The 27,536-nt window shown below is 44.6% G+C and overlaps 1 protein-coding gene across 1 annotated transcript in view; it reads right to left on the bottom strand.

The window, feature by feature from the left end:
* LOC125452340 (dynein axonemal heavy chain 8-like) overlaps positions 1-27,536 on the bottom strand; it is a 1,165,100-nt gene that overhangs the window by 100,281 nt on the left and 1,037,283 nt on the right. The window contains exons 84-88 of the mRNA XM_059645122.1: positions 19,210-19,400; positions 18,649-18,770; positions 10,856-10,974; positions 6,965-7,167; positions 5,312-5,385 (exon numbers count right to left, since the gene is read on the bottom strand). Of these exons, the coding sequence (XP_059501105.1) occupies positions 5,312-5,385; positions 6,965-7,167; positions 10,856-10,974; positions 18,649-18,770; positions 19,210-19,400 (709 nt within the window). The remainder of the gene's footprint in view (positions 1-5,311; positions 5,386-6,964; positions 7,168-10,855; positions 10,975-18,648; positions 18,771-19,209; positions 19,401-27,536) is intronic.

Genomic DNA, 27,536 nt, shown 5'->3' with positions numbered 1-27,536 from the left:
GACAGTGGAACAGTGTAAGTGATAAGGCCGACAGTGGAACAGTGTAAAGGATAAGGCTGACAGTGGAACAGTGTAAATGATAAGGCTGACAGTGGAACAGTGTAATGGATAAGGCTGACAGTGGAACAGTGTAAAGGATAAGACTGACAGTGGAAAGGATAAGGCTGACAGTGGAACAGTGTAAAGGATAAGACTGACAGTGGAACAGTGTAAAGGATAAGGCTGACAGTGGAACAGTGTAAGGGATAAGGCTGCGAGTGAAACATTGTAAAGGATAAGGCCGACAGTGGAACAGTGTAAAGGATAAGGCTGACAGTGGAACAGTGTAAGTGATAAGACCGACAGTGGAACAGTGTAAAGGATAAGGCCAACAATGGAACAGTGTAAACGGTGAGGATGACAGTGGAACAGTGTAAAGGATGAGGCCGACAGTGGAACAGTGTAAAGGATAAGGCTGACAGTGGAACAGTGTAAATGATAAGGCTGACAGTGGAACAGTGTAATGTATAAGGCTGACAGTGGAACACAGTATAGGATAAGGCTGACAGTGGAACAGTGTAAAGGATAAGGCTGACAGTGGAACATTGTATTGGATGAGGCTGGCAGTGGAACAGTGTAAAGGATAAGGCCGACAGTGGAACAGTGTAAAGGATAAGGCTGCGAGTGGAACATTGTAAAGGATAAGGCCGACAGCGGAACAGTGTAAGTGATAAGGCCGACAGTGAAACAGTGTAAGTGATAAGGCTGACAGTGGAACAGTGTAAAGGATAAGGCTGACAGTGGAACAGTGTAAATGATAAGGCTGACAGTGGAACAGTGTAATGGATAAGGCTGACAGTGGAACACAGTATAGGATAAGGCCGACAGTGGAACCGTGTAATGGATAAGGCTGACAGTGGAACAGTGTAAAGGATAAGGCTGACAGTGGAACAGTGTAAAGGATAAGGCCGACAGTGGAACAGTGTAAAGGGTGAGGATGACAGTGGAACAGTGTAAAGGATGGGGCTGACAGTGGAACATTGTAATGGATGAGGCTGGCAGTGGAACAGTGTAAAGATAAGGCCGACAGTGGAACAGTGTAAAGAATAAGGCTGACAGTGGAACAGTGTAAGTGATAAGGCCGACAGTGGAACAGTGTAAAGGATAAGGCTGACAGCGGAACAGTGTACAGGATAAGGCCGACAGTGGAACAGTGTAAAGGATGGGGCTGACAGTGGAACAGTGTAAAGGATGGGGCCGACAGTGGAACAGTGTAAAGGATAAGGCTGCGAGTGGAACAGTGTAAAGGATAAGGCCGACAGTGAAACAGTGTAAAGGATAAGGCTGACAGTGGAACAGTGTAAGTGATAAGGCCGTCAGTGGAACAGTGTAAATGATAAGGCTGACAGTGGAACAGTGTAAAGGATAAGGCCGACAGTGTAACAGTGTAAAGAATAAGGCTGACAGTGGAACAGTGTAAAGGATAAGGCCGACAGTGGAACAGTGTAAAGGATAAGTCCGACAGTGGAACAGTGCAAAGGGTAAGGCTGACAGTGTAACAGTGTAAAGGATAAGGCCGACAGTGGAACCCAGTAAAGGATGAGGCTGACAGTGGAACTTTGCAATGGATGATGCTGCCAGTGGGACATTGTAAATGATAAGGTTGACTGAAATAACCCCACAGATGCCAGTATCCTGTCGCTATGTCACCCTTCATTTGTATGTGGAGCGTCCCTGGCACTGATGCAGCTTCCTCTGTGCCAGCTCTTTGAGTAAAATAAATGTCTGACACTCCTGTTTATATCTGTTAGCCAGGGCTCCCTGATTGGACCAGATTAACAGCCCAAGTCAGGGAACTCATATTCTATGATGTTTGCCTGGCAGCCCTCGTTACAATCATTATATCTCTTCCCCTCTTGGTCTGAAGACATAGACAGGTTGTTTTTTATTGTAGCTCCTCCTGGGGCGTTTTAGCGTCGGGTCAGGTTCATCCAACTCTGCCTCTGATATGGGTGATGTTTAACACACAGTAGCTTGGCTCTTGTGCCTGGAGTGTCTTGGAAGAAATTCATTCTCTTCTTCAAGCAGCATAGGCATCAAGGCAGTGACATCCGCTGTGACCATCTCAGGTTCTGAAGCATCTTCAATGCTTGACGAAGAGGTAGAACCCATGAGTTCCAGAACAGTCAGAAAGGCTGTTGTGGAGCCAGGTACATTTTGCTCCTGCTTCTTTTGTGAGCTGGCTGCTTGTATGTGATCCACATGCTTGTTCAGGACTACACATCATTGGAATTTACCTTGCTTTGATCATGCCTCTTACCCGTGCAAGGTCATTCTCGTGGTTCCTACAGGAAACGTCATCCCTTGAAGTAAACTGCCATTTTCACTTTTTATCATAGAATCTTTGGAAGCAGACTATTTGGTCCATCAAGCTGACACCGACCCTCCGAAGAACATCCTACCTAGACCCAACCCCTACCATGGATACTATGGGCACTGTGACCAATCCACCTACCCTGCACGTCTTCGGACTGTGGGATGAAACCAGAGCACTTGGAGGAAACCCACAGCGAGAATGTGCAGAATCCACAACAGACAGTTATCCGAGGCCAGAATCGAACCTGGGTCTCTGGCGCTGTGAGGCAGCAGTGCTAACCACTGAGCCACCATGCCGCCTACTTGTGGGGTTTTGTATCTGGCATTGGTGTTCCTGCTGGTGCTTTGCCCTCTCACTCTGGTTCAAGAAGATCAGTTTTAATGTGGTGTGGAGTCTTCTCCCCATTAGCAACTCTGTTGGAGCTATCCCTGTAGTTGCATGAGGGATGGTCCGATAATCAAATAGGAATCAGAACAGTTTGGTTTCTAGTGAAGCCATAGGTTGTTTCTTTAAGCCTGTCTTCAAAGTTGCTACATGTCTGGAGTTCAGGTCTATTGCAATTTCTAGGTTCCATGAAACCTGATTCAAATCCTGGTGTAGTAAAGGACAGTTACTGAGCGCAGTCATTCGATTTATTGAGTTTCAGTATTACATGTTTTCAGGCTGCAAATAGAATGATTTTTCCTTGAGGTGCAGGAAGAACTTCTAGTCAGTGCTTAAGAGGTAACCAAGTTTAATGCAAAGTAGATGAGTCTAAGTTTACAATGGTTCACCTGCATCAACACACGTACCTTAACGAATACCGCCCAGTGACTCCATAATGATGAAGTGCTTTGGCAGGTTGGTCATAGCCCATATCAGCTCTAGCTTCCTAGCCTGCCTTAATCCCCTACAATTTGCCTACTGATGAAACAGGTCCACAGTTGATGCCATTTGCCTAGCCCTACAACTCATTCCTGGAACATCCGGATGACAAGGACACTTACGTCAGACTCCTTCGTCAGACTCCAGCTCCACCTTCATCACCATAATCCCCTCAAGACTGATCTCAAAACTGCAAGACCTAGGTCTCACTCCATCCTATGCAAGTGGATCCTCAGCTTCCTGATCCACAAACCACAATCAGTAAAGATAGGTAACTGCACCTCTTCCTCCATTATAATCCTCAATACCAGCACTCCGCAAGTGTGCATTCTCAGCCCCCTATTGTGCTCTCTGTACACCCATGACATGTGTAGTCAAATTCCGTATGAATGCCATTTACAAGTTTGCTAATGACACCACTGTGGTAGGACAGAAATCAAACAATGACGAGTCAGAATACTGGAAGAGATAAAGTGTTTGGTGTTGTGGTGCAAAGATAGCAGCCTCTCTCAATGTTAGCAAAACAAAAAAAACTAAACTTTTGACCTCAGGAAGAAAGGAGGAGCATACGCCCCTGTCTACTTCAACAGAGCTGAGGTGGAGAGGGTTGCTCCTGGGAATGACAATAGCCGACAATCTGTTCTGGATCTCTCATGTAGATACGACGGTTAAATAGGCACAACTATGCCTCTGCTTCCTCAGGTAGCTCAGGAAATTTGGCATGTCCATAAGGATCCTCACCAATTTTTACTGATGCAGCAGATGCATAACACTCTAGAATTCAGAGATAATGGGAACTGCAGATGCTGGAGAATCCAAGTTAATAAAATGTGAAGCTGGATGAACACAGCAGGCCCAGCAGCATCTCAGGAGCACAAAAGCTGACGTTTTGGGCCTAGACCCTTCATCAGAGAGGGTGATCAGAGACTCTGATGAAGGGTCTAGGCCCGAAAGGTCAGCTTTTGTGCTCCTGAGATGCTGCTTGGCCTGCTGTGTTCATCCAGCTTCATACTTTATGACTCTAGTATGCAATCGCTCTCCCCAGGACCGTAAGAAACTAAACAAAGTTGTGTGCATAGCTCAGACCATCATGGAAGCCAGCCTCCCATCCATGGACTCCATTTTCTCTTCTCATTGGCGCAGAAAGTCTGCCAGCATCATCAAAGACTGTTCCCACCACGGTACTGCTCTCCTACAACCTATTCTATCATGCATCAAGAACAGCTTCTTCCATGCTGTTATCAGACTGCTGAGTGGATCTCTCTAACTTTCAAATAATGTTGATCTTGCTAATGGTGATCTTGCTTCATGCACTTCCTGTGCAGCCATAACCCTGTATGCCTCGCTCTGTCTAAGCACCCTATAATCTGTATGTCCTTGCTTTTTATGATCTGCCTTACTGCTCGCAAAGCAACACTTTTCACTGTACTTGGATGCATGTGACGACAGTAAACAATAAATCAGATCAAACCAAATCATTCTGGCAGCAAAGGAGAAAACAAAACCTTGCCATTATAGGGCACTTTTAAAACCACAGGATACTCCAAAGCAACTTACAGACAATTAAGCACTTTTGATTTTCAGCCACTGTAATAATGTGGAAGGCCACAGCAACAAATGTGCACACACAGCAAGCTTCCACAAACAGCAGTATGAAAATTAGTAGACTTTTTTGTGATATCAACTGAGAGATTATTTATTTGACAGTTATAGCCAGTTGAGAGGAGAAACAGACCCATAGTTTATGTTAAATTACAAAGATGACATTTTTGACATGTACTCCCTGAGTACTGCACTGAAGTGTTAGCCAAGATGATTATGATGTATCTTTGGATTTCGGGATGGGAATGCTTCCAACTGAACCAAATTTGACACAGGGCAAGGGTTCAGTAAATCTACCATCTGTGCTGTCAGACAGTGTTTTAATTTAGTACTGAGTACAAAACAGCAGGACAAACATTTCAAAGAGGGCACATGATGCCCACCTAGTGCATGGTACAATGCTTACGGAAATTTTTGAAAATTTAAAATGAAAGATGGTTGATGTGGTCTAAACTTACTTAGGATTTAGGCTCATATGATTTTACTGACCTGATGCATGGATAATGCCACCAACTTTCTGGCGTGAACCTCTTGTCCTTGACCCATTGACATTGCCCTACAATCTGAAGAAAACAGATCAGTCAGCTTTTACATAGAGTTTTTAACAGTGTTACTTTATAATATAGCACTCAGAAATATGACTGATTTCAGTGTTTTTCGGTGATGAGTCCTGTGGATCTGGCTTAAAAGTGACATTCATTCGTGTGTATTCTGCAGGCCTTTACAAGCACTATCCACTTAACTGTCAGCCTTAGAGATGTGCCACAGTGATTCCTGCTGTTGTTTGGACTCTGAAACTCTCAGCTCCAGCTTGTGCAGCTGGCAGCACTTCTTGCACATGTGGTCATCTAGGATACAGCTGGGGTCCATGACTTCCCAGATATTACCGGCCATATATTCCACACAACTCAGCTGTACTGCCATGTCTTAACTTTACTTCACCTTATTCTACTTTGCATTACTTATGTTGCTTTATCATATATTCCCCTACTTCCCTAATTCCTGGTGTTTCTTAACTAAATCCAAGTACAGCTACTTCTTCAAATATGTTTTTACAATTTACAGCAATTTAATGACAGTCTCCACCAGCATGCTGTCCATGTTTAATGTTCAGTATGGGGCAAGAAAAAAACACATTCCTGATGTAATAAAATGTGAGGCTGGATGAACACAGCAGGCCCAGCAGCATCTCAGGAGCACAAAAGCTGACGTTTCGGGCCTAGACCCTTCATCAACACATTCCTGATGTATCTTGGCAATTACAGATGGACAATAAATACTGGCCCAGCTGGTAATGTTGACATCCTGTGAACGAATGGAAAAGAAACAAACGAGAATGACTGATTACATAACTGCATGTTTTTAAATTATATGTCAATTGAGCTCCACAGCTAGCTACAGAGGATTGAGCAAGGGCTGTAGTAAAGGTCAGCTTCGGTGACCTTCATTGTTATAAGTTTTCAGATTGCAAATGGAATGATTTCTCCTTGAAATGCAGGAAGAACATCTAGTCAGTGCTAGAGGGGTAACCAAGGCTTAACACAAAGTCAATGAGTCTAAGTCCACAGTAGTGCACCTGCTTCAACACATTCAGGCAGCAAATGAGAAAACAAAAGCTTGCTGTTACAGAGCACTTTTAAAACCACAGGACATGCCAAAGATATTTACAACCAATTAAGTACTTTTGATTTTCAGACATTGTAAAAATGTGGAAGACCATAGCAGCAAATTTGCACTCACAGCAAGCCTCCACAAACAGCACTGTGAAAATCAGCAGGCTGTTATTTTGTGATGTCAATTGAGAGATAAATATTGGTCAGGGATGAGAGGAAAAACATGTCTATAGTTTATGTTAAATTACAAAGATGGCATTTTTGATCATGGGAACTTGTACTTTCCGAAGTAGACTATCCATCTGATTCTTGGGTGGGCATACAAGGAAATGAATGCAGTTAGTATTATAGTCAGCTATCAAAGTGTCAATAACGAATGAAGTTAGCTGAGGAAAATGGCATTACACAACACAAGAAATGAGAGCTATAATAAAATTATTCTGATCCTAATTATGTTGAAAACAAATACGTGAAACACTGGGGATCTAGCAGATAGCAGGTGTATTCTATACTTTGACTGAATCCATACCAATTTCAAGCTTTTTGGCCAGTCCTTCAATCTGATTGCTGGGATCAGATCCCATTGACAGGAAACAGATCAGAGGAGTTAGTTCATCACTTTCTTCCCAGGTTGTCTCCAGGTTTAGAATCACTGGCTCTGCATATTTTGCTCCCATTGCCTCAGAAATGTAGCGTCGAGCTTGAGAGAGAATCCTGTCAGGACACCAAGACCTGAAAATGCAAAGTTGTAGTTAAATAAAAGACCTTCAGAATTCTTTGTTACCTGTTCAGGAAGACTTTAATGGTTATATATTAGCAAGAAAGGGTCCACACTGCTGCATTGTCATGAAAAGCACATTCCAAATAATAAATGTCTATTGTAAGATCCATACCTGAAGTATGGTATCAAATGTATAACTGAAGCATGGAATAAGGAAAGCCAGGAAATGCAATTTAATATTTTTCACTACAGCATGCGTCGTGGTCCTTCATAATTTGGATGATGTTACTCATAGCAAATTCTGTATGTTGAGTATTTTAAAAAGTACAGTTGCAGTGTGCACAGGATTCTAGCTGACTAGGAGGTTGTCCTACTTGTCATAGGAGTACCAAAAGCGTTACACATTGATAATCAAATTGTTTGGCCATGCCAAGTACACCTTCCATGGCTAAATCAGTTTCAAGCTGAGACTTGAACCTACAGCTTCTGGCCCAGAGCAAGGGAAACCACCTACAAGACTACAAGATCTCTCTAGTTATAATGTTTTTGGATGAGAAATGAGACTGAACTAAAAAAGGGTTGCAATACTGAGTGAAGAAACAATCACAGCTGTGGTGGGGGATGATATGTTTGATAATTATCAAATGAAGACAGAAGGATTGAACAGAGAAATGAGGCAGTCACACTGATAGAGTTGGTGAACCATCAACTTCTCAAAGGGTAGTAGCAAATGGCCAAAATGTGCAGAAACAGTAAGTAATGGCAGGAGATTTTAACTAGCCTAATATTAACTGAGATAAAATCTGTGAAGAGTAGAATCATGTAAAAAATAAAAGCTTATATCAGAAGACAAGAGTTCAATGCTGAAGTACAGAATTGTGTGGATGAAATGAAAAGGAAAATCTGGAAAGCTATTAAAATATGAATTTCCAAGTAAAATCATGGAAAAAATGGGGTTTGTAAGTGCATAAAGGACAATACGTTAATTAAGGAAAAGGTAAGGGAATTTAGAGACAAAACAGCAAGTTGTATTCAGAGGCAGAAGGCACAGGCATGGTTCTGAATAAATATTTGACACCTGTCATCACAAAAGATGGGGAAGGTCCCATTGAAAGATGGGACATTGTGGTTTTAGCAAAGTGTGAAATATTGAATGCCATATGTGACATTTGCCAATATTGCACAGAAAATCTAGTCATGATATAAAAGATACAGCTGTGCCTTTAAAGTGCAATGCCAGGAGGCACTTCATCACATAAGGACAGTGGAAATATAGCTCAAAAGGTTACTAATGCTACGACAGTGAAAATGTTTAAAATTGGCATTCAAGATAAAGTGTGGAGCTGGATGAACACAGCAGGCCAAGCAGCATCTTAGGAGCACAAAAGCTGATGTTTCGGGCCTAGACCCTTCATCAGAAAAGGGGGATGGGGAGAGGATTCTGAAATAAAGAGGGCGAGAGGGGGAGGCGGACTGAAGATGGATAGAGGAGAAGATAGGTGGAGAGGAGAGTATGGGTGGGGAGGTAGGGAGGAGATAGGTCAGTCCGGGGAGGACGGACAGGTCAAGGGGCGGGATGAGGTTAGTAGGTAGGAAATGGAGGTACAGCTTCAGATGGGAGGAGGGGATAGGTGAGTGGAAGAACAGGTTAGGCAGGCTGGGATGAGCTGGGCTGGTTTTGGGATGCAGTCGGGGGAGGGGAGATTTTGAAGCTTGTGCAATCCACATTGATACCATTGTGCTGCAGGGTTCCCAAGCGGAATATGAGTTGCTGTTCCTGGAACCTACGGGTGGCATCATTATGGCACTGCTGGAGGCCCAGGATGGACATGTCATCTAAGGAATGGGAGGGGGAGTTGAAATGGTTCGCAACTGGGAGCTGCAATTGTTTACTGCGAACCGAGCATAGATGTTCTGCAAAGCGGGCCCAAGCCTCCGCTTGGTTTCCCCAATGTAGAGGAGGCCACACCATGTACAGCAGATGCAGTATACCACATTGGCGGATGTGTAGGTGAACATCTGCTTGATGTAGAAAGTCATCTTGGGGCCTGGGATGGGGGTGAGGGAAGTGGTGTGGGGGCAGGTGTAGCATTTCCTGCGGTTGCAGGGGTAAGTGCCAGGTGTGGTGGGGTTGGAGGGGAGTGTGGAGCAGACAAGTGAGTCGCGGAGAGAGTGGTCTCTTCGGAAGGCAGACAAGGGTGGGGGTGGAAACATGTCTTTGGTGGTGGCGCCGGATTGTAGGTGACGGAAGTGTTGGAGGATGATGCGCTGTATCTGGAGGTTGGTGGGGTGGTATGGGAGGACTAGGGGGATTCTCTTGGGGCAGTTATTGCGAGGGCGGGGTGTGAGGGATGAGGTGCGGGAAATGCAGGTGACACGGTCGAGGGCATTCTCGACCACTGCCGGGGGGAAGTTGCGGCCCTTGAAGAACGAGGACATCTGGGATGTGTGGGAGTGGAATGCCTCATCCTGGGAACAGATGTGGCGGAGGCAAAGGAACTGGGAATAGGAGATGGAATTTTTGCAGGAAGGTGGGTTGGAGGAGGTGTATTCCAGGTAGCTGTGGGAGTCAGTGGGCTTGAAATGGACATCGGTTTGTAGGTGGATTGGCATTGTTAGGTTTTTGTTGTGCAAATTCCTTATGGGCTACTGAATCAAGACAGGTAAATGTCATTAAGATACATATTATACATAATCTATTGGAATTACAGAACACATTTAATGGGCAAATGGGCTGAAGGGTAGCAGGTAGTGTTTAATTTAGATTTAAATAAATGTGAGGTGTTGCATTTTAGAAAGGCAAAGCAGGGCAGGATTTATACACTTAATGGCAAGGTCCTGGGGAGTGTTGCCAAATAAAGAGGCTTTGGGGTGATGGTTCATATATTCTTGAAAACAGAGTTGCAGGTAGATAGGATAGTGAAGGTGGTGTTTGGTAAGCTTGCCTTTATTGGCCAGTGCATTGAGTACAGGAATGGGAAGATCCTTTTGTGGCTGTACAAGACATTGGTTAGGCCACTTTTGGAATACTGCATTCAGTTCTGGTCTCCCTGAGATGGGAAAGATATTGTGAAATTTGAAATGGTGCAGAAAATATTTACAAGGATGCTGTCAGGGTTGGAGGGTTTAAGCTGTAGGGAAAGGCTGAATAAATTGGGGCTATTTTCTCTGGAGTGTCAAAGGCTGAGGGATGATCTTATAGAGATTTATAAAATCATGAAGGGCAAGGATAGAGTGAACTGCCAAGGTCTTTCTCCCAGGCCAGGGCAGTCCAAAACTAGACAGCAAAGGTCTATGGTGAGAGGGGAAAGGTTTAAAATGGACCTGAGGGGCAACTCTTTCATACAGAGAGGGGTGTTTGTGTTGAATGAACTGCCTGAAGAGGTGGGGGAGGCTGGTACAATTAAAATATTTTAAAGGCATCTCAGTTGGTGTATGAATAGGAAGGATTTAGAGGGCAATGAGCCCAATGTTGGCAAATGGGACTGGATTAATTTAGGATACCTAGTTGGCATGGATGAATTGGACCTAAGGGTCTGTTTCCAAACTGTACAACCCCATGATTGTAAGTTTAACAGGTCAGTGGCCAAGTCTTTCGATTTTCCTATGGTAACAGGAAACATACTAACAGGAAACCTGCAGTTAGGAGTTACATATTAGATGTACTGTAATAAACATGCTGTTGTGGATGTATCTCACCTGATAAGCAATAGCTTGCAGAATGAATCTAAAGAGTCACTGTATCCATGAGGAATTTGTGCTTCTTCTGGAGCATCAGTGTCAAACCATACTTTCCAAACCTTCTCATTCTTAGATACCTGTTACCACATCACAAATATTAAAAAGCACCATTCAAAATTTCACTGAATTATTTTTAAAGCACTGTGAATTTCAGAATTATTGAGCACTTACATTCCAGCCATTATGTATGGCAGAATTAAGAGCAATAACACTCCAAAAATGAATTGGCATAAATTTCATTTTCAAGTATCATTGAGGTAGTATTCACAAAACATTTCAATGGTTGCCTGAGCCAGATAGAAGACCCATTTAAAGAGAAATTTGGAATCTTGTTGTGTGTAGTGGATGCTGGGACTCTGACTAAATTTAAGGAGGAAATAGATTAATAATTATCAGTGGTGGAAGGGTTATGGAGAATGGGCAGGAAAGTGGCATTGAGGCCAAGATGAGATCAGCCGTGGCTGTACTAAATGGCAAGCAGGATGGTCGGGCTGAATTGCTCACTTCTGCTACTCATTCTTACATCAACATGTTCTTCTGTCAACAGAACCCAGATTACTATTGGACTGAGATAATGAAATGTGAGGCTGGATGAACACAGCAGGCCCAGCAGCATCCCAGGAGCACTCCTGAGATGCTGCTGGGCCTGCTGTGTTCATCCAGCCTCACATTTCATTATCTTGGAGCTTTTGTGCTCCTGAGATGCTGCTGGGCCTGCTGTGTTCATCCAGCCTCACATTTCATTATCTTGGATTCTCTAGAATCTGCAGTTCCCATTATTACTATTGGACTGACTTGTCTATAGCAAGTGTCAAGTAATATCTGGCCAGTTTGAAGTAATAGATAAGGCACCTAAATGGAAAACACCTCATTCACTATATCAGGACATTATTGACTACCCCAACAATTTTTGTATTGTCTGTGAACCTACTGATCAACACCATGTTCGTCACAAGTGTTCCTCCCAATGCTATAAGAGCTGCCTAAGTTCATGGCCAAAAGGGATGGAGTGGCATAGAGGGGGAAGACTTATCAGGTGGATCGAGAGACAGAGCATCCTTGCCCTTCTGTTAATAAACTAACAGAACAAGAATTTGTTCACTCAGCAGTCTCAAATAGTTGAACACAGTTAAGAGCAAGGTAAGCACATGTCAAGCACGTTACTCTCACTGTTAGCATTGGCAGTGTGCTAATGGTTGTATCATGAGCTATTCATCTGTCTCATTTTCATAGTCAAGAAGGTGACCCTACTGCATCTGATAATATCTAAGACATGACTTTCATGTGTTGTGAGATGTGAAGAAATGGTAGCCCACTCCTGTTTTCTCCAGCCCCATCAGTCCCTATGCTGTCCTAAAAAGACAAGGTCAGCATATTTCCTGGGAACACCATCAACTCCAAGCTCCTGTCCGAGTTGCACAGTCCAGAATTCAAAAGTTGTGGCTGCTGCTGGGTCAAAAACCTGGAATCTCCCACCCAAAGAAAAAGCACTATGAGTGCACTTGTACCACACAGACTTTATTAGCCTCGAAGGTGGCTCACCACTAGCTTCTTGACAGCATTTGGGGATAGGCAATTCATGCTGGCTGGAGGAGTGACACTGACAGCCTAAGAATGAATTATAAACTATTGAGCTGCTACTTTTACAAAATCATGAGGGGCATGGATAGGGTGAATAGTCAAGGTCTTTTCCCTGGGGTAGGGGAGTCCAAAACTAGAAGGCATAGGTTTAAGATGAGAGAGGCAAGATTTAAAAGGGACCTAAGTGGCAATGTTTTCATGCAAAGGGTGATGCATGCATGGAACAAGCTGCCAGAGGAAGAATTGAAGGCTGGCACAATTGCAACATTTAAAAGGCATCTTGATGGGTATATGAATAGGAAGGGGTTTGAGGGATATGGGCCAAATGCTGGCAAGTGGGGCTAGATTAATTTAGAATATGTGGTTGGCATGGATGAGTTGGACCAAAGGGTCTGTTTCCATGCTGTACATCTCTATAACTGTACGACTTTATAGAGAGCATGGAGACAGTGAGTGGAAGAGGGGAATAGAGCCAGTTTCTCATTCCCCAAGCCCTGCTGAAATGCACTGCATAAGATTAATATTTGTCAATGAGACCATGAGTAACTCATGAAGTAAGCATACGGGCTGGCAGAAGGTCAGGGTGAATGGAGCAGACATGTTGCTCACCACTAGGTCCTGTTTATGGTAGTTGTAAATAAAGTGTTTAAAGAAAACGTTACAACAACCATGTCTAAATCACACTGAGTAAGAAGAGTCAGGTTCAGCCACATTGCAGATGGAACAAGAGGATAATGATCCCTAAATATGATAGCAGTGCTCGAGGCAGCACTGTAGATTAAATTTCATTAATTCATTCATGGGATGTAGGCTTTCCTGGCTAGGCCTGAAATTATCGTCCATCCCTAGTTGTCCTGGACATGTGGCCTTCTTGAATGGTTGCAGTGGGAACATTTACATGCTGTTAGGAAAGGAGTTCCAGTATTTGGTCCCAGTGACATGAAGGTAATACGGTTCTGTTCTAAGATGGTGTGGCCTGGAGGGGAATCTGCAGGTATTCACATGGGCTCGAATCCCACCAGGGTAGATGGTGAAATTCAAGTTCAATAAAATCTGGACTTAAAAAGTTAGCCTAATGCCAACCATGTAATCAATGCAGACTGTTATAAAACCTATTCTCGGTCACAATTATCCACCAGGGAAGCTGCCATCATTACCTTGTCTAGTTGATTTGATTGAATTTTTTGAGGAGTGTAGAGACGTTTTTGATGTTGACTACTTGGACTTCATCAGGGCTTTTGATAAGATTCCACAAGGCAGACTGATTGCTAAGGTAAGAGCCCATGGGATCCAAGGGAATTTGGTAAATTGGATCCACAATTGGCTGAGTGGCAGGAAACAGAGGCTAATGGTTGAGTGGTGTTTTTTGACTAGAAGTCTGAGTCCAGTGGAACCCCACAGGGGTCAACGTTGGGCTCTCACTGATTGTGGTTTATATAAATGATTTATACTTGAATGTTGGAGGGTTGATCAGTCAGTTTGCAGACAAAATGAAAATTGGTAGGTGTGGTAAACAGTGAGGAGGATAGCCTGTGATTACAAAGAATATAAATGGGCTGGTTGGATGGGCTGATCAGAGGCAAAAGGAATTTAATTTGGATAAATATAAGGTGATGCACCAGGGCAGGACAAACAAGGCAAGGGAATATATGATGAACAGTAGAATATTAGGAACCGTGAATCAGAGGAATCAGAGAAAGCTTGGTGTGCACCTACATCAGTCCTTGAGGTATCAGGACAGGTAGATAAAGTAGTTCAGAAGGCATATGGTATACTTGCCTTTATGAGTCGAGGTATAGAGTTTAACAGCAGGGACTGTACAAAACATTAGTTAGGCCACAGCTACAGTATTGTGAGCTACTCTGGAACCTACGTTATAGGGGGGATCTGACAGCATTGGAGAGGTGCAGAGGAAATTTACCAGGATGTTGCCTGGGTGAGAGAATTTCAGTTATGAAGAAGAGGCTGGAAAGACTGGAGTTGTTTTCCTTAGCACTGAGGAGATTGGGAAGGGACATGGTTGAGATGCAGAAAATTATGAGGAACACAGATAAGGCAGACAGGAATAAGATTTTCCGCTTGATGGCGGGATCAATTAATGGGCCTATAGATTTAAGGTTAAGGGGCAGACGATTTAGAGTAGATGTGAGAGAAAACTTTTTCACCCACAGCATAGTTGGAATCTTGAACTCACCACTTGTAAGGGTGGTAGAGTCAGAAAACCGTAGTATTTAAAAAGTACTTAGATGTGCACTTCCAACACCAAGGCATACGAGGCCATGGGTCAAGTGCTGGAAAATGGGATTAGAATAGTTAGGTGGTTATTTTTGACAAATATAGACACCCTCCCCCTTTAGAATCCTGTAGACTCGATCCGAGACATCCCTGACTCTGGTACCCAGGAGGCAACATACCATTCGCGACTCTCATTCATGATCACAGAATCTCCCAAACTATTGAATCTCCTATCACTATCACTCTCCTATTCTCTCCCCATCTTTTCTGAGCCACAGAGCCAGGGTCAGTGCCTGACACCTGGCTGCTATGGCTTTCCCTGGTCGGTCGTCCTGCACATCAGCATCCAAAGCGATATTCTTATTATTGAGGGGAACAGACACAGGGGATCACTGCACTATTTGGCTATTCCCTTTCCCTCTCCTGACAGTCACCCAGCCTGTAACTTGGGTGTGACAACCTCCCTATAACTCCTATCTATCGCCCCCTTTGCCTCCCGAATGAACCAGAGTTCATCCATCTCCAGCTCCAGTTCCCTAACGTGGTGTGTGAGAACTTGGAGTTGGGTGCACTTCTCGCAGGTGAAGTCAGAAGCGACACTAGTAGTGACCCTAGAGGAGCATGCAACTGCCCTAGCTTCCATCCCCTCTACTCTAAATTTTCAAAAGAGATAAAGGGATAAAAAAAAAGCTTACCTAACCAACGCCCCACACAGAGTCATTTTGTTTTTGGTTAGAGCAAGATGATGGGTGGGAGACACTAGTTGTGCAGTGTTTCGGGTTAGGCACTGCCCAAATATAACAATTCACTTACCCAGCAGTCCCCGTGTCCACATTTGCTCTGCTCAGCCTTCGCTCCGTCTCTTCACAAGGCAAGTTTTTTTTTATCCGGAAACCTTACTTCCCGGCTGCCCCCTGGCTTGCACTCTCATCTTCCCACCACTGAAATTAAGAAGACTGCTGTCTTCAGCCAAAAGGGCTGAGTTGGTGAGTTTAGTTAAGCTACTTCGCCAATGACCTTCCCTCCATCATAAGGTCAGAAGTGGGGGTGTTTGCTAATGACTGTACAATGTTCACCATTTGCAACTCCTTAGATGCTAAGGAATCCATATTCAAATGCAGCAAGACCTGGACAATATCCAGACTTATAACTGGCAAGAAACATTCATGCTGTACAAATGTCAGTCAATGACTATCTCGAAGAAGAGAGTTTCCAACCATTTCGCCTCATATTCAACAAAATCCTGTCCACTATCAATGCTGTTTCAGAATGTTCTCTGCATAGGCTGGTAGGACAGGTGTACTAACATTAACATCCTTGAAGGAGCCAATTGCATCAGCATCAGCTGTGATCATCTGAAACCAACTCCGTTGGACTGGCCATGTGCTTAGGATGACGGATTTCTGACTACCAAAGCAAATAATTTTTGCTCAGCTCAAGGAAGGCACTCAAACAAGGAAGAATTTCAAAGACACCATGAAGACCTTCCTTCAAGAAGTGCACATTAAATATCAACGTATGGGGTACACATGTTCAGAATAAATTGACTTGCAGGAAACCCCTATATGAAGGGACACAATCTTTTGAGAACATGCTTTGGCTAAAGGAAATACAGAGAAGGAACTGGAGAAAGAAATGCCAGCTATCTCAAGGTCAAGGATCAGTTCTAACTCCCAGAAACAACCACCAAATGTGTGGTTGGAGATGTGCCTCTCGGATCAGACTCATCAGCCAAACAAGAACCCACAGCATCCCTGACCAGTGACATGGGGTTTCCTGGGTAGACAATCACACTCATTTGTGGATGATTGCTGATAACAAGGAGATGGGTAATATGCTTGTTGTATTGAACATACAGCTGCAAATAAGAATTTTCTTGCAGACCTTAGGGTGCTCTAACTCACACTCAAATTCACTATGGAAATGCCAGCCGACCTTCACAATAAATATTGGTATACTGAGTTCAAGATATTTTCTGATTAAGCAGTTCAGGGTCATTACTACACATCTCTGAAGGCGATGGCGATTGAACCCAGTCCTCCCAACTCAGAGTTAGAGACATTACCATTACACTAGAAGAACCCCTTTTCCATGTTGCATAAGTTTATTGGCAACTCATTCACAGGGCCCAACCTATTTGCAATCTGTGAAAACTGGCTGCTAAAATAGGGTGCATCAAAGCTATCCTGCATGATGATGGCTATCCCTAAGAAATCACTGCTTGTAGTATTTGCCAAAAAGTCTTGAATGGGCCTAAGACTGAAATTTTTGGCTTCAGAAACATGCTCAGTCTACGTTACATTACCCTGCAAGGGTATGGTATTGCAGAAAATTGAACATCAAGGCAGCTAGCCAGTTCACATTGCTGTTACTATGCAAGAACCAGTTGTATTCTCTACAAGAAGGATACTATAATTATGTTAAAAAGGCATTCCACTAATCACACAAATTGATAACGCGGTAAATGTATTTCAGTGCCAGTGTGATGATAAGTAATATTTTCCCGAAGACAAGTGGATCATATTGAACCGGCTGTTCACAGCAGGCAGAGCACCAGCTGTACTCAATCAGCCCAAATTTGCAGAACACAGAACATAATGGCAAACGCTAGATGTATTCCTATATAAGATAACAAGGTGCAGAGCTGGATGAACACAGCAGGCCAAGCAGCATCAGCGGAGCAGGAAGGCCGATGCTTCGGGCCTAGACCCTTCTTCAGAAAATTCTTATGATTCGATAGTACTTGTTGAGTAACCATGAGTGCGCTAAGAATTATATTAACGAAAAAAAAAGAAGAAAATTGAACCCAGTTGAGCTATATAAATACAATGGTTACAACAGCAGGTCAGAAGGCAGAAATGCTGTATTGAGTAGCTTACCTGCTGACTTCCCCAAAGCCTGTCCAACATCTACAAGGCACAAGTCAGGAGTGTGATGGAATACTCCCCACTTGTCTGGATGAGTGCAGTTCCAACAACACTCAAGAAGCTTGACACATCCAGAACAAAGCAGCCTGCTTGATCAGTATCCCATTCACCATATTAAATACAGATTCCCTCCACATCAATTACAGTACATGCAGTGTATACCACATAATGAACTACATTAACTCATCAAAGCTCTTCTGACAGCATCTTCCAAAGCCAGAAACTCTACTAATCAGAAGAGCAAGAGTGGCAGATAAATGAGAGCACCACCACTTGCACTGCCTACTTCAAGTCATACACACTACGTCTTGAAATTATATCACCCTTCCTTTGTTGCCTCTGGGTCAAAATCCTAGAACATGCTGTCCAATGGCATGTGGGTCTGCCTACACCGCAGAGAACATTGGTTCTGAGCCTTGGCCTTCTTAAAGGCACTGACGGACTGACAACAAATGCAGCCTCGTCAGCAAAACACATTCATAAAAGAATTACAAAAAAGTAAATAGCTGGAGGAACAACAGCTGATTAGACTTCAACTACAAATAATAGTTATAATTAGATGATATTAATTGTTGAAAATGTTACCACTTTGACTTACAAACACATCAGCTCCCTTCTTAACACTGGTTTTGTTTGCACCACACATAGGACTGTCTCAATCTGTAGGACCCTATTATAATAATTACAAGGGTCATGAAAAGCAGGTTTCTGCTATCCCTCTCTAGCCCCTCTGCAGTTTCTGTCCCTCACTCGTCCTGGATCCCAAACTTCTAAGGGCTGTAGTTCATATCCCATTAAAATGTGACTAGAATAAAGCGACTTTAGAATGATTAGCAAATGCAACATTGCTGATAAGATTAGCCATAATGATGACTTTACTGATAACTTCCCATGTTCCCAGATGTGTTTCCAATTCAAGAATTGGCCTATTTAAAACTGTAACACTGTCTGTTTGTTTGTTGTGTCAGTTTGTATGTTATGCTCCTGAACAGGTAACAGCTACAATACCTGGGTCAATATCTCTGCAAACTGAGAGAGTTTGCTCAGCTCCACCAAGTTCAACCAGGTCAGATCAAGGATCCAGCGGAAGGGTTTTGGTGGACTAGCTTTTAGGTCAAGAGCTGCGCCACCTGTACAATGAGACAAAGAATTCATCTTTAGTAAAACAGTTCTCCAGTTCCCTAGACAGCACGCGTGCCTGAATCAAAACAATGGGCTTTTTACGGTGGGGTGGAGAGTGCCAGTAGGATTATTGTCATGCTCACCCCCCTTGTTTACAGCCAAACCTTGGCCTTGGCTTGCTTGAGCAACATCAAGCAGCACTTAAACTGCTGACCAGTATTGAGATGAGTGGGGCTTTGCAACAAGGCCAAGGCCACTGCAGTGCTCACAATTTTTACTTTGTTGCATTTTCAGCACTGGTGTGGGTCACAAGGAATTTTTAAATTGCTTAAAAGACAATTTATAGAAATGTTATAATTCATACATCCATTGTAGCCCATTGAATATAATAGGAGCGTCATTAATTCTCTACTTCCAGCTGAGAGTCTTGGGAATAAGGAACCATACCTTTTATGAGGGTCTGAAATTCATTATGCTTGATATAACCTCGCTCAAGGTTAATCTTCAGAGGCAGCAATAAAGTGAAAAGGAACTTGTGAGTTTCGTAAAGACCACGCACTGAATACTTAAAGACTTCATAGGTCAAGTAGTCAATAATATTGCTGATCCTCTTTGAAGCAACTGGTGACTTCTTAGATCTACATGAAGAAAAATCAGAAAGCTCTAGTGTGATTGACTCAGAATTAGTTACATTTAAATTCCATTATATAGTTCTTCACCAGCAGAATAGAAAGCTGAGCTTCATACTGAAACCTTACATTTGTTTACAAAAATGGTGTATATAGAGCTGTACAGATAGCACAGCATGGAAACAGTTAATCCTTAATTTTGGGTTTCCAGAAGACGAAACGATGAGCAGAATTTTCTCTCGAGGTTAAGAGTCATGGTGGCTCTGACAGTTGGAGGGGCTATTTTTCAGGGTGAGGTGGTTGTTTTTCCATGGTATTGCTGTTCTCCACTCATTACACATGCATATGTATGAACAACACTGGATTTTACAGGTAGGAAGTTCTGAAACATGCAGGGCTCCAACATCCAGACACCATATTTAAAGCAGTACTGGAACAGCACTTCACTTGCAACAACCTAGGAGCATCACTGAAGCTCTGCTCATCGTTCCACCCCATGTCATCACTTTCAGAGATGACAAAGACCATGACAAAGTGGTGTCACACTTAAGCCATGTCTCCCTAGCAGTTCTTCTGAAGACTGTCCAAGGAGGGAAATAGAAGTGGTTTTTCTCTGTGAATGACAACAAGATGCCATTCTGACTAATGAAGGCAGCTGGACAGGGGTGGCTGTGGAAGTCGACAACTGTGGCTGCTCATGAGAACCTGCTTCCAATACCACAAGGGGAGGAATGATGTGCTGTGCTCTTCCAGGGTATGTCCCACTGTCTAATCAATGATTCATGTTCGTAGGAGAGTGAGTTAGTGGTATAAGGTTATTGCTGCAGACCACTGTCACACAGAAGCTGGGCGTGTCAGGTATCCCCACCAGATGGCTCACGTGCATGCAATGTCTGTCACTTCACTGCAGCTACTACAAAGCACGGCTGTATCCATAAGGATCCTGTCTTTCACATATCTGCTAGTATATACCAAGGAAATACAGCACTCAGCAGTTCACATACCATCAGGTCACTGACATTTCCTCACAACTAGAAGAATGTATTCTCCTGACAGCTTTTAGAAAAGGCTTGCGTGGGACAAGGACACCAGCATAAAAGATGGCCTTTTGAGTTCAGCCCTGCCTGCTTGCCCTGTGGCTGCCTTACTTTTCCTAATAATGTGTTTCCCAGCTACAATCCAGGCTGCACTGACTGAGACTTCTCATGGGCCGGTCAACTTGGACAGTCTCACTCCTAATGCTAGAAGTGATAACAAGGTGTGGAGCTGGATGAACACAGCTGGCAAGGCAGCATCAGAGGAGCAGGAAAGCTGATGTTTCAGGTCTGGACCCTTCTTCAGAAAATGCTGAAAGTGTTTGCATTGGTTATGAAGGAGTTGAGTAACTGACCAAGTTTGTACAAATTGGACCTGACAGGAAGAAGTCTACCCCACCAGTTTCATGCATCAGATATTGAGTTGGGTTTATGATTCTTATTTTTGGTGAACAAAATTGTGCCACGACAAGTAATTTCAACAGGCTTGGTCATTCATGAAATTCATGACACCTAATGAATACAAAACATTAAGGTTGGCAATTCCAACCTGCCTGAAAAGTTTTGAGAATTTAATAACACTAGTTCAACTCTTCATCAGGAAACTTACTATTTTCCCTCCCTCCTTATTAAATTCCTGTGCCCATCCTACTAAGAGCTGACATCAGCTGTAAAGTTCTGCCCAATTTAAATTGATCATTTGAATTGTTGTTGTCACATGTACTGAGATAGAGTGAAAAGTGCTGTTTTGCGTACTATACAAGTAGATTGCACCATACAAAGTGCATCACGGTAGCAAAACAGAGTACAGATTATAATATTATGGCTGCAGAAAAGCTGTAGATAGAGAATGATCAGAATTAACATGGGAAATCAAGCATATGAAAGTCCTTAGTTCCTGAAAGGGGAGGTGATAGTGCAGTGATAATGTCACTTGATGAATGATTCAAAGACACAGGTATATTCTCTGGGACAATTGCTCAAATTCTACCATGCCAGCGAGTGGAATATAAATTCAATCAATATGTTTCAAATTGGGTGTGAGAATTATGAACATGAGACCACAATGCAAAAATCCATCAGGTTTGTTAATGCCTTTCAGGGAAGGAATGGACCCACTTCTCAGGACAGTGGGTATACCTGTTTTCCAGTAAAATATTTGGATCCATTTCACAGTACATGGGGTGTATGCGTCTCCTGATACAGTGAGAAGACCCTTTGCCCAGTACAGTGTGTGTATGTGTTTTCTCTTACAGCGCATCTACATATTTTCAGGTACCATGACTATTCATGTTTCCTGGTACAGTGAGTATTCATGTTTCCTGGTACAGTGAGTATTCGTGTTTCCTGGTACAGTGAATGTACGTGTTTCCCGGTAGAGTGAGTGTAAGTGTTTCCCACTTTAGTGCATTTTTCTCAGTACAATGCATGTACGTGTTTCCTGGTACAGTACATTTACGTGTTTCCATTACCGAGCATCGGCATGTATTTCCTGTACAGTGCACGTACATGTTTCACATTACAGTGTGTCTACATGTTTCCAGGTACAGTGAGTATTCGTGTTTCCTTGTACAGCGAGCATATGTGTTTCCTGATATAGTAAGTGCATGTGTTTCCTGTAGAGTGGGTGTAGCTATTTCCCAGGGCAGTGAATGGACCCATTTCCCAGTACAGCGCGTGTACATGTTTCCTGGTGCAGTGAACATATGTGTATCTGAGTACAGTGCGTGTATGTGTTTCCCCTACAGGAAGTGAACGTGTTTCCGGGTACAATGAATGCGCGTGTACATGGTTCCCATTAAAGTGAGTGTACATGGTTCCCAGTATAATGTGTCTAAGTGTTTCCCGTTAAAGTGAGTGTACATGGTTCCCAGTACATTGTGTGATCGTGTTTCCCATTAAAGTGAGAGTACGGGTTTCCCAGGACAGCGAGTGTACATGTTTCCCATTAACGTGAGTGTACGTGGTTCCCAGTACAGTGTGTGTATGCGTTTACCATTAAAGTGAGTGTACATGGTTCGCAATACAGTGAGTGTATGTGTTGACCATTAAAGTGCGTGTGCATGGTTCCCGGTACAGTGTGTGTATGTGTTTACCATTAAAGTGCACATCTGTGTTTCCTGCTGCAATGAGTGTACGTGTTTCCCGTTACAGTGTGTGTACCTGTTTCTAGGTATAGTGCCTGTACAAGCTTCCTGGTATAGTGCATGTACATGTTTCCCAGTACAGTGTGTGTGTATGCTTCCCAATACAGTGTGTGTATGTGTTTCCCAGTACAGTACATGTACATATTTCCCAGTGCAGTGAGTCTATGTGTTTCCCTGTACAGTGCATGTACATGTTTCCCAGTACAGTGTGTGTAGATATTTCCCAGTGCCGTGCGTGTAAATGTTTCCTAGTAGAGTGAGTGTGTGTGTTTCCCAGTACAGTGCGTGCACATGTTTCCCAGTGCAGTGAGTGTACCTGTTTCCCATAGAGTAGTTAGAGCTGTTTTCCAGCACTGTGAATGGACTCATTTCCAACTATAGTGCCTGTACATGTTTTCCAGCACAGTGGGTATATGTGTTTCCTGGTACAGTGGCTGTACGTGTTTCCCATAGAATGGGTGTAGCTATTTCCAAGGACAATGCATGGACCCATGTCCCAGTACAGTGAGTGTACATGTACATGTTTTCCAATACCACGAGTCCATGTACTTCCTGATACGGTGAGTACACCCATTTTCCAGGACAGTGTGTAGTTGTTTCCTGGTACAATCAGTGTAACTGTTTCCTGGTACAGTGTGTGGGTCTGTTTCCCATTAGAGTGAGTGGGTCTATTTTCCGGTACAGTGAGTGTGCATGTTTCCCAGTGCAGTGATTGCATGTGGTTCCTGGTCTAGTGTGTGTACATGTTTCCTGGTACAGTGTATGTACGTGTTTTCAGATACAATGCCTGTACGTGTTTCCCGGTACAGTGAGTGTATATGTTTCCAGTGCAGTGAGTGTACATGTTGCCTGTAGGGTGGTTATAGTTGTTTCCCAGGACAGTGAATGGACTCATTTACCAGTACAGTGCCTATACGTGTTTCCCAGCACAGTAAGTATATGTGTTTCTTGGTACACTGCATGTACGTGTTTCCCAGTATGGTAATATAGATTTGTCCTGATACAGCATGTGTACATGTTTCCCAATGTTTTCAGGTACAATGCCTGTATGTGCTTCCTGGTACAGTGAGTATACGTGTTTCCCAGTACAGTGCGTGTGTATGTTTCCTGGTACAGCATGTGGGTCTGTTTCTCAATAGAGTGAACGGGTCTGTTTCCTGGTACACTGTGTGGGTTTCTTTCCCAGGCCAGTCTGTGGGTCTGTTTCCCAGTAGAGTGGTGTGGGTTTGTTTCCAGGTATAGTGAGAGAGTCTGTTTCCCAGTACAGTGAGCATATGTGTTTCCCGGTACAGTGAGTAGATCTGTTTCCCGTAGAGTGGGAATGGCAGTTTCCCTGGGCAGTGTATGGAAACATTTCCGAGTACAGCGCGTGTGAGTGTTTCCTGATAAAGTAACTGGATCAATTTCCTGGTACACTGCATACGCATGTTACCCAGTAATTAGATTTAGAATAAATTACCTACAATGTGGAAACAGGCCCTTCGGCCCAACAAGTCCACACCGCCCCTTGCAGCATCCCACCCAGACCTATCCCCCTATAACCCACACACCCCTGAACACTACGGGCAATTTAGCATGGCCAATCCTCCTAGCCTGCACATCTCTGGACTGTTGGAGTAAATCGGAGCACCCGGAGGAAACCCAGCAAGACACGGGGAGAATGTGCAAACTCCACACGGACAGTTACCCGAGGCTGGAATCAAACCCGGGTCCCTGGTGCTGTGAGACTACAGTGCTAATCACTGAGCCATTGTGCCACCGTACAGTGAGTGCATGTGTTTCCTGGTGCAGTGAGTGGGTCTGTTTCCTAGTGCAGTGAGTGGGTCAATGTAAGGTAAAATTCTGTGAGGTATGAATTTTTCAGGCTATTGCTTGAACAGTCTTTGGGACAGCTGCCCATTTTCTCACAAACTGGCTGAGTTTACATGTTTCCCACAGAGTGGGTGTAGCTATTTCCAAGGACAATGCATGGACCCATGACCCAGTACAGTGAGTGTACATGTACATGTTTTCCAATACCATGAGTCCATGTATTTCCTGATACGGTGAGTACACCCATTTTTCAGGACAGTGTGTGTAGTTATTTCCTGGTACAATCAGTGTAACTGTTTCCCAGTGCAGTGTGTGGGTCTGTTTCCCAGTGCAGTGAGTGGGTCTGTTTCCCAGTGCAGTGTGTGGGTCTGTTTCCCAGCACAGTGTGTGGGTCTGTTTCCCAGTGCAGTGTGTGGGTCTGTTTCCCAGTGAAGTGTGTGGGTCTGTTTCCCAGTGAAGTGTGTGGGTCTGTTTCCCAGTACAGTGTGTGGGTCTGTTTCCCAGTGCAGTGTGTGGGTCTGTTTCCCAGTACAGTGTGTGGGTCTGTTTCCCAGTACAGTGAGTGGGTCTGTTTCCCAGTACAGTGAGTGGGTCTGTTTCCCAGTGCAGTGTGTGGGTCTGTTTCCCCGTACAGTGAGTGGGTCTGTTTCCCAGTACAGCGTGTGGGTCTGTTTCCCAGTACAGTGTGTGGGTCTGTTTCCCAGTGCAGTGTGTGGGTCTGTTTCCCAGTGCAGTGTGTGGGTCTGTTTCCCAGTACAGTGTGTGGATCTGTTTCCCAGTGCAGTGAGTGGGTCTGTTTCCCAGTACAGTGTGTGGGTCTGTTTCCCAGTACAGTGTGTGGGTCTGTTTCCCAGTGCAGTGTGTGGGTCTGTTTCCCAGTGCAGTGTGTGGGTCTGTATCCCAGTGCAGTGAGTGGGTCTGTTTCCCAGTGCAGTGAGTGGGTCTGTTTCCCAGTGCAGTGTGTGGGTCTGTTTCCCAGTACAGTGTGTGGGTCTGTTTCCCAGTACAGTGAGTGGGTCTGTTTCCCAGTACAGTGTGTGGGTCTGTTTCCCAGTGCAGTGTGTGGGTCTGTTTCCCAGTGCAGTGAGTGGGTCTGTTTCCCAGTGCAGTGTGTGGGTCTGTTTCCCAGTGCAGTGAGTGGGTCTGTTTCCCAGTGCAGTGAGTGGGTCTGTTTCCCAATACAGTGTGTGGGTCTGTTTCCCAGTACAGTGTGTGGGTCTGTTTCCCAGTACAGTGAGTGGGTCTGTTTCCCAGTACAGTGTGTGGGTCTGTTTCCCAGTGCAGTGTGTGGGTCTGTTTCCCAGTGCAGTGAGTGGGTCTGTTTCCCAGTGCAGTGTGTGGGTCTGTTTCCCAGTGAAGTGTGTGGGTCTGTTTCCCAGTACAGTGTGTGGGTCTGTTTCCCAGTACAGTGTGTGGGTCTGTTTCCCAGTGCAGTGTGTGGGTCTCTTTTCCAGTGAAGTGTGTGGGTCTGTTTCCCAGTGAAGTGTGTGGGTCTGTTTCCCAGTAGAGTGAGTGGGTCTGTTTCCCAGTACAGTGAGTGGGTCTGTTTCCCAGTACAGTGTGTGGGTCTGTTTCCCAGTGCAGTGTGTGGGTCTGTTTCCCCGTACAGTGAGTGGGTCTGTTTCCCAGTACAGTGTGTGGGTCTGTTTCCCAGTACAGTGAGTGGGTCTGTTTCCCAGTGCAGTGTGTGGGTCTGTTTCCCAGTGAAGTGTGTGGGTCTGTTTCCCAGTGAAGTGTGTGGGTCTGTTTCCCAGTGCAGTGTGTGGGTCTGTTTCCCAGTACAGTGTGTGGGTCTGTTTCCCAGTACAGTGTGTGGGTCTGTTTCCCAGTGCAGTGTGTGGGTCTGTTTCCCCGTACAGTGAGTGGGTCTGTTTCCCAGTACAGTGTGTGGGTCTGTTTCCCAGTACAGTGTGTGGATCTGTTTCCCAGTGCAGTGTGTGGGTCTGTTTCCCAGTGCAGTGTGTGGGTCTGTTTCCCAGTGCAGTGTGTGGGTCTGTTTCCCAGTACAGTGTGTGGATCTGTTTCCCAGTGCAGTGTGTGGGTCTGTTTCCCAGTACAGTGTGTGGGTCTGTTTCCAAGTACAGTGTGTGGATCTGTTTCCCAGTACAGTGTGTGGGTCTGTTTCCCAGTGCAGTGTGTGGGTCTGTTTCCCAGTGCAGTGAGTGGGTCTGTTTCCCAGTACAGTGTGTGGGTCTGTTTCCCAGTACAGTGAGTGGGTCTGTTTCCCAGTACAGTGTGTGGGTCTGTTTCCCAGTGCAGTGAGTGGGTCTGTTTCCCAGTGCAGTGTGTGGGTCTGTTTCCCAGTGCAGTGAGTGGGTCTGTTTCCCAGTACAGTGTGTGGGTCTGTTTCACAGTACAGTGTGTGGGTCTGTTTCCCAGTACAGTGAGTGGGTCTGTTTCCCAGTACAGTGTGTGGGTCTGTTTCCCAGTACAGTGAGTGGGTCTGTTTCCCAGTACAGTGTGTGGGTCTGTTTCACAGTACAGTGTGTGGGTCTGTTTCCCAGTGCAGTGAGTGGGTCTGTTTCCCAGTGCAGTGTGTGGGTCTGTTTCCCAGTGCAGTGTGTGGGTCTGTTTCCCAGTACAGTGTGTGGGTCTGTTTCCCAGTGCAGTGTGTGGGTCTGTTTCCCAGTACAGTGTGTGGGTCTGTTTCCCAGTACAGTGTGTGGGTCTGTTTCCCAGTACAGTGTGTGGATCTGTTTCCCAGTACAGTGTGTGGGTCTGTTTCCCAGTACAGTGTGTGGGTCGGTTGCCCAGTGCAGTGTGTGGGTCTGTTTCCCAGTACAGTGAGTGGGTCTGTTTTCCAGTACAGTGTGTGGGTCTGTTTCCCAGTACAGTGTGTGGGTCTGTTTCCCAGTGCAGTGTGTGGGTCTGTTTCCCAGTACAGTGTGTGGGTCTGTTTCCCAGTGCAGTGTGTGGGTCTGTTTCCCAGTGCAGTGTGTGGGTCTGTTTCCCAGTACAGTGTGTGGGTCTGTTTCCCAGTGCAGTGAGTGGGTCTGTTTCCCAGTGCAGTGTGTGGGTCTGTTTCCCAGTACAGTGTGTGGGTCTGTTTCCCAGTACAGTGTGTGGGTCTGTTTCCCAGTGCAGTGTGTGGGTCTGTTTCCCAGTACAGTGAGTGGGTCAGTTTCCCAGTACAGTGTGTGGGTCTGTTTCAC

The sequence above is a fragment of the Stegostoma tigrinum genome, chromosome 4 (assembly GCF_030684315.1).
Source record: "Stegostoma tigrinum isolate sSteTig4 chromosome 4, sSteTig4.hap1, whole genome shotgun sequence".
Lineage (NCBI taxonomy): Eukaryota > Metazoa > Chordata > Chondrichthyes > Orectolobiformes > Stegostomatidae > Stegostoma > Stegostoma tigrinum.
The sequence above is the reverse complement of the archived record's forward strand: the minus strand, read 5'-3'. Positions and strand labels throughout refer to the sequence as shown.